At 36.6% G+C, this 8,071-nt stretch overlaps 1 protein-coding gene across 4 annotated transcripts in view; it reads left to right on the forward strand.

Annotated features, from left to right (window-relative positions):
• Nucleotides 1-5,446, forward strand: part of LOC132110075 (GRAM domain-containing protein 2A-like) — a 24,749-nt gene extending 19,303 nt beyond the window's left edge. For 3 of the 4 annotated variants that reach the window (XM_059516665.1, XM_059516679.1, XM_059516687.1), the window contains 6 exons: nt 1,401-1,472; nt 1,576-1,638; nt 1,949-2,126; nt 3,622-3,715; nt 4,597-4,704; nt 4,787-5,446. In XM_059516665.1, the coding sequence (XP_059372648.1) occupies nt 1,401-1,472; nt 1,576-1,638; nt 1,949-2,126; nt 3,622-3,715; nt 4,597-4,704; nt 4,787-4,790 (519 nt within the window). In that variant the 3' untranslated portion in view covers nt 4,791-5,446. Of the gene's footprint in view, nt 1-1,400; nt 1,473-1,575; nt 1,639-1,948; nt 2,127-3,621; nt 3,716-4,596; nt 4,709-4,786 lie in introns of those variants that run through there. The other variant, XM_059516672.1, reaches the window with a different exon arrangement.
• Nucleotides 5,447-8,071: the final 2,625 nt, after the last annotated feature.

Raw genomic sequence — 8,071 nt, forward strand, 5'->3', positions numbered from 1 at the left:
AAAATAGACACGAATAAAACATGTACTATAACAATAGTATACAACTATAAATATGGCTTGCATAGCTCAGATAATTTGCTATTGAAATTATTTGATGAGAAATGTTTCAATTCATTTTGAGGTCTTATGATTTCAGACTTGATTTGTTTTCCATTTAACCTCATTAATCTCTAGAGGACATTCTTTGACTTCTCATGAGTAATCTTGCTTTCCATTGGGCATGTCAGTGAACTCAGCATCGTTTCTGTTAAGTCCTTAGTTAGCTCATATTACTGAAGAACTTGTTGAATATGAGCAGTTGAAAGAGCAGCTTATTGGACATTGCTTTGATGATTAATGCCTGTGAATAGTCAGTAATTCTATATTTCTTAAAGGCACTAATTTTCTTCCTATACAGTAAAAGCAGTACAAAAATGGTCATTGTGAGAAACGAATATTGCTGCTTTGAAGTGCACCTGGTAAAATCCTAGATAGGCAGTTATTATTGCAACCACTACTATACATTCAAATTGGATACACAATTGTAAATTAACTAAATCCTAAAGTTTGAATGGTGGCAATTTGTGAATACACTCGCATCTCTTTTAAACAAACTATATAGTTTATTCATACATGGCATCTTCCAAATAATGAATTCATTTGCATGAAGCCAACTGCTAATTTTCCAATGTAAGCAACATTTCCACTGCTACCACTGCCCTTTGCAAACATGCTTTTCAAATATTTTTTTCATGTGAACATGCATGCAAAAGTTGGGTACCTTTTGAGAATTTGCAGGTTGCATTTGTTTTGTACTAATCCATAAAGCCTCTGCCCCACATGAGATCAGCTTTCATGCATTCATAGTGTTCCCTAATGTGATCCTTTTCCTGGTAGTGAGATTATATGGGCTACATTTATGGTGGTAACTGTGTTTGTAGATTAGAAAAAAAGGTTCTTTAGATTATTAAAATGTTCTTCACACTAAGAAATGTTTGTTTTTTTAAGAACTGTTCACTGAAAGCTTCTTTGGGGAATCCAATATGGTACTTCTGTAGCTTCACGGTGAAAATCCCCTTTTTGGAAGCTTTATTTTTGAGTGGTCCAAGCTGCTTTAGGTGGTTGACCAACCAAGAGTTGTGCTGAAATAACCAGGTTTTTCCAAATTAAGGTCATAAAGAAGCTGTTTTGGTGCATGTTTTTAAAGGTCCAAGATCTCCTAACCACTTAAACTGGCTTTGAGCACCTAAAGACCAGCTCAGACTAGTTTGAAACCAACCATTTTTAAAAACGCAGCTACCATCTATAGCTGGATTTTCCAGCAGGAATGTAAATGGACATGCCACATCCACCATGCATTTGGTATCTGTTTACATTTCTCCAATCAAATTTTGATATGTTTGTGTGCTTTCCATCTACAGTATGTGTTTGTGTCTCTGCTGTCCAGAGATAGCGTCTATGATGTGTTGAGACGCATCTGCACACATCTACAGGTGAGAGTTTAGACAGTACCTCTGGGCTATTATGTCGAGAACATATAAACAGTGTTAGCCTAATGGCAAGTGCGCGGTTCTCATGCTGCTGTCTGTCTTACAGGTCAATGGGAAGAAGATCCTAAGCCTCAAGCAGTACATGGAGGAACCCAACTCTTTATCTCTGGTAAGTTTGAGAGCCTAGAGCTCTGGTTCTAGAGAACCCAAACTCATGTAACTTTTTACCTGTTAGAGTTTCATTATGGGATATTAATGGCATACTAAGTACAACAGTTGTAATATGATGGCTTATGCAATTTTTGCAAATGGTATTCAGTGCAAAATGCTTCTTAACCACATCAACTCTGGGGACCCACCGGTGGGTCCAATATTGCATATGCCTAATTCTCAAAAAATCAAAATAACAGCTCAAGTGGTTAACAACCTGCAAACTACAGTTCAAAGAGCACTAAAGAATGTGCTTTAACATGGTGTAGGATGAGTTCCCTGTCCCTGAAGTTTTCCCTGTACCAGATGAGTTTCCTCCAGTGCTGAAGTGGAGGAGGAAGCCGTCAGTTGTGTCTGTGGCTTCTTCTCTTCCTGACTTACTGGGAAACTCCACTGGCAGCATGAATGCTGTAGATGCCCCCTTCCAAACAGACAAGCCTCTGGAGGGTGAGTGACTGACTATATCTAGATATGTTTTGTAAATGATGCAATAGTTTTATTGTTTTCGAAACATCTTTTATTTAATTAATTTTTTGTTAATTTCCTTGAAGTAACATTTAAATAGCATATATATATGAATATGATAATCACAATATATCCTAGAATGGTACTGCCACACACACCTTTTTTGAAAGAGGTAATGATGGGTTAAAAGTTATGACATTTTCACTATTGCAAAGGTTTGCATGTTACACGTAAACAGAATTCCTTTATTTTTTTTGCGTTTACACCATACAGGGTTCCCACAGTCATGGAAAATATAAAACTGTGGAGAACATTAGTGTTATCTTTATTTATTTAAAGCTAAGCAGTGAAATAAATCTTTTTAGTTTTGGTCTGTTCTAAATATTTCATCAGCCAGATATTACTTGCTGTGAATGTTTGTTAAATCAGACTGGTTCGCAAACTGCATGATGACATTCTGTCTGTTGCTCGTGTATATGGCTTTAAATCTCGTCATTTGAAAGATGAATTTGGCCTCAGAAATCTTTATAAAGTGGTTTAAAATAAAATCTCTAGTAATTATAAAGAATTATTAAATATATTATTATATATTATTATTAAAAAAATAGTCTGACATGTTTGGTAATACTATATATATATATATATATATATATATATATATATATATATATATATATATATACATGCAATAATGTGGTTAGAAATGAGACAAGCAATATCAACCTTTATGTCAATTTTTACTTATTATGATATTTATGAGATAAGATTTTAAAGTTTTGCATTTATGAATGCAAAATCTGAATTTATTTTCATGATAAATAACTGGATAGCACTTAAAAAATAAACAGGTACTGCAATGAGATCATGGGACAAGAATATAACATCCTGCCAACCGATGACGAAAAAAATCCCCCAGCCTTGCAGATTATCAGGTCTTTTTTGTGCTGTGCTGCTGATGGTAAATCCAGGTGAAGTTCTGCAAACGCATTAGCCAAGAGCAGATTAATTTCTCAGACCAGATTGGCAGTTAATGTCCTCATTTTATCAAATGTTTCCCGGATGGAATGAAACAAATGTCTATTAAATGATTTCATTCTGTCCGGGAGCAAGCTGACCACGTCACACGTCTGCTCATGTTGTGAGTGCTTGGTTCTCTCAGTGTGTGGATATGAAGCAGGACCAGTCCTGTTAGCTCGGTCCTTTATGCAATACGGGATTAAGCCCAGAAGAGATTTTAGAAAGTAGAGATAAAACATTACAAACCAGCCTCTGCTAAGACTTACAGATGCTTGTTTGTATAATGTTAAATGCCATCATATATATTATCATATATAATATAGATATTTTATTTCAACAAATATTCCACGCAGTCTCCCAGTTAATATAAGAACTGTATGTATTTATAAAATCTTTAAGGGGACTTAAATCATTGTGTCATGCATTTCCTCATCCTGTGATACTGTTCTGTCCAAGTCAGATCAAAGTCTGGAAACCAAGAAGATCCTCCTGACAGAAACGATACCAGAACTGGGTCAGATGGAGTTCCAGCTACTGAAATTCTTCATCTTGCTGTGAGTTTGGCTGGACATCCTTGCTATGTGTCCATGCTTGCTTTCTTACTTTCACATATATGCTGTCATAGAGACTGGTGTGTCATTTCAAGACACCTAATTCAGTGGCTTATGTTATTTTCATGCCCAAAAAAACACTTATATCACCTTTCATTTGAAGCAGGGTAGTATTATGTCCAAAGTCTTCGATTCAAAGTCAAAACCAAAAACATTTGTGCACATTTAATCATACTTCAGTAAAAAGTCAGCTTTTTTCTAAGGTTTATAAATAGATCAAATCAAGAGGCAGGGGAGATTTTCTCATTGCTTGGATGCACAAGTTTGCATTTGCTTGCCAGTCCACCTGTTCCAGTAATCCGTCCCCATCGTCATGTGGCCTGATTTATGTAGTTTATGTTGTGCAGCAGGGATAAACTCATTGGTCAAGTAAAATGCCATGCATGTAAACTGGCTATCCAGATCGTGCAGTGCCACGTACACATGCGCCTGCGGTTTGTTCTCAGAAAAATACTCTGCTCTGTGCAAAAGAGATGTTACCAGAAGAAATGTTTTAAAACAACAATCTCAACAGAATAAGATATATTACATATTGGAGAGCATAAAACAAATGCTCTTCAGTTGAGAAAATCTCAATCTCATGGGCAATATAAAATTTAGAGCTTCTCTATGTATTTAAAGAACAAGTCCCACACAGACTTTGTAGTCTGCATGTATGTAGACTACATGGACATATGTGTTCTTTTTTATTTCCTAAATCATAAAGAAATTCACAACACTGCCATCTAGTGTGCCATCTGAGTCTCGTATATTTACAGTGCTCTGGTCTTCTATTTCCATTTGAAAAGCAAGCTGTTTATGTAAGTCTGACTTGTGTCCCATAGCATTATCTTGCTCATCCTGTCGTCGTGTTACCTGGCCTTTCGTATCTGCAGCCTGGAGCAGCAGCTCTCTTTCCTCAGTAACAACCCTGCACTGACTCTCAGAGAGAGGTAAATGTAATTCCACACTGTCTTACGTCAGTCACTCCGCTCTTACAGATCATTTACCAGAGCTGTCTGTCTGCCCACACAGGTAACTATTGACGGTCACCACTGCACTTTACAGAGAAGTCGGTCCAGCACCGGCGCTCTCTCTCTCTCTCTCTGTGGCCACCTTGCAACTATGCAAACAAAGTCTCTTATGTATTAAGTACATCTCAGATTGTGTTAACAATGAGCCTGACTTTAGAACAGAAGACTGGAAGTGTTCTCACACAGTCATTCTGTGTTACTGGATCCAAGCAGAAAGGACCCGACTGGCCTACACAGAATATAGACTGCAAGCCCTGTTTGGAATATTATGGAAGGCTCTGTTTCCACCAACAAAAACTCTTCTTGTGGAGACTTGTCACCTAATAAGGGCAAATGTATCAATCGCTCTACATCAAACCAGTTGAATGACTTTCAATAGGTTATAAATATCTTGAATATGTATAGCTCAGGATCTAATGCAGTACATTAAGATAAGATTATTTTATTTATTTATATGCAAGCCACTTGCCATGTTCTAGCTCTTCCAATAGGATTTAGATGACAGCATCATGAAAATATCTAATATGTGTGATCAGGTCGTCATCAGTCTTACTATGTGTTCACAGCTTGATCGGCTCAAGTCAGTGACCTGGGCAAAATGTTTATGGCATATTGAATGTTTACTTTGAAGATGTAGAATTCATGGACAATAAAATGTTGTTTTTATGCATTTAGCAGATGCTTTTATCCAAAGCGACTTACAGTGCATTCAGGCTATCAATTTTTACCTATCATGTGTTCCCGGGGAATCGAACCCCCAACCTTGTTTCTTGATAGCGCAATGCTCTACCACTTGAGCTACAGGAACACTATATTTTCATGTACTTTCCAGAGGTTCCCATTGTGCTATTGTTGTTCCTTAAAGCATCCTGTGCAGATGTTTAAGATTGTAAATCCTGACATAGAAAACAATAGTAAAAAAAAAAAAATTATTTTCAATGGAATGGTTTTATTGAACCACTAAAAAAAATTGCATTATGTGTCATATCTGATACATCAGGCTTATATGGCTCTTACAGTAGTGAGAATATGGAGCTCATACTGATGAAGTATGGAGAAAAATGGTACACAGTTGCTGATCTTTGTATGGCCAAAAAGATGAAATAGCTTGTAATGTAAATCAATGTGATCTTTATAACTCTATAGCTAAATACTACTAATAACATTTTCACTTTATATCTCCTAATCATTTCTTATTATAATTATATTTAAATGCTTCTTTTTAATGTTCAAAGCTCTGTAGTTTTTATTTTGAAGGCAAAAGCTCTCAGATGGCACGGTTTCAGTTTTCTTGTTCACTTTCTTCACCTGAGATGCAACATTCAAAACACAGGGTGGTTTAAGAATTTTAGAATAAAGATTGATGTAGGGATACTATTGCATTCAGTAATTATTATAAAATAACATTGCAATTGCAAAATTGTTAATGACTAGATGACTGTACATTTTCCTGCTTAACACTTGCTACTTAAACATGTAGGCATGAAATACTGAGACATTACACAAGCTGAATAAGAATCATAAGTATTGCTTTGTGGCTTTAGACACAAAAAATGCATTTTATCCAGAGCGCTCTTTAGCCCCGTTGTATGTAGCTAATGTTTAACAGTGTATACAGCGTTCATACTATATTTATGATTTTGATAATGTATATATTGAAGGATTTTATTTTCATATCTTTAGAAAAATATAGCATTCTAATTGAGCTGCTTTCTCTATCATGCCATGAGCTGTTTATATTTGACCACAGGGAGGCAGCATTACTCAACTCAATTCTCAACTCTGAGCTATAATTCACTTTACTAAAGATTGAACAGTCTTTAAATCATTTCATATGCGCCATTCACATGTATGTAGGGATACAAGTTCAGAGAAAAGATGCAAGAAAATAATTAATGTGTTTGTGGCAGATGTAGGTTTCTAACAATAGGTTTTCTTGTATTTTTAAAAATAGGCTTTTGTTTGAGTACACCTTGCTTCCCGCTTTAGTCAAATCTTCCCAAGAACTGAAAATCCTTCAATGCTCATTTTGAGTCGACTTGACTATAATACCACTTCAGCTACTTAAAAACTGCATAATCGCATCAACCGGAAAAGCCTTAAAGACAGCCCCATTTTCCACATGTCTCTTCTACACAACCATATATCTCACAGGATGAGTTCAGAGAAACAGAAACCTAAGTGTTACTGAGCAGCTGTTTTCTTAATCTGTGTGTACAACAAGTGATATGGCGGAAGCTGCTATTTCTTAGGACCAGTTCAGCTGTCCAATCCTTCTAGATTTACTAAAGAATCTGGTGAGCCTGTCCTGTGGACACAGTTTCTGTATGAGCTGCATTACAGGCGGCTGGGAACAGGATGAGCAAAAGGGTGTGTACAGCTGCCCCCAGTGCAGAAAGACATTCACTCCAAGACCTGTGTTAGGCAAGAATATGGTGCTCGCTGAAATATTGGAGAAACTGATAAAGCCTTAAACTCCAGACTGTGGTTCCTGCTCAGCATTATGCTGGACCTGGAGATTTAGAGTGTGATGTCTATACTGGAAGAAAATGCAAAGCTGTTTAGTCCTGTCTTGTGTGTCTGGAATCTTACTGCCAAAGTCATCTTGAATGGCATGGGGAATTTTGTTCAGGAAAGCGACACAAAATAACTGATACCATAGGACGAGTCCAGATGATGCTTTGTCATGAGCATGATAAGCTTTTGGAGGTTTATTGTCGTACGGATAAGCAGTGCATTTGTATACTGTTTATGATGAATGAGCATAAAACCCATGACACTGTCACAGTTGCAGAACAGAAGACAAGAGGTTTTAGCTGACTTAATTCACTGACGGTGTCTGAAAATCCTCTGACTCTACTGTTGATGATGGATCTGAGAAGCAGACCAACAAAATGACATCAGGAAATCCGATCTTTCCAATTACTGTGTTTAACTTCACATTTTACCATGTAAATCTCTGATACAGCTACATGGCATGAGACTAAAAATATTAATAAGCAGAAAAACTAAGAAATACAACATATATCCATTGTTGGCACTAAACACCATGGCATTACAACACAAAATTACATCAGAACACATAAAACATGACTGTATATAGTTCTGAGTTCTTATTTCTTCATCCTACAGAAATGCTTAAAGGAGAGACTGAAGCAGCAAATTCAGGAGATGGAGAAAGCGATTCAGGAGCTGAGAGAGGCTTTGAAGTGTCATAAGATGAGTTATGAGAAGAATAACTGCTGGGAGTTATTGACCTTAAAGGGATACTCCTACAAAAAATGAA

This window comes from Carassius carassius, chromosome 2, assembly GCF_963082965.1.
Source record: "Carassius carassius chromosome 2, fCarCar2.1, whole genome shotgun sequence".
Lineage (NCBI taxonomy): Eukaryota > Metazoa > Chordata > Actinopteri > Cypriniformes > Cyprinidae > Carassius > Carassius carassius.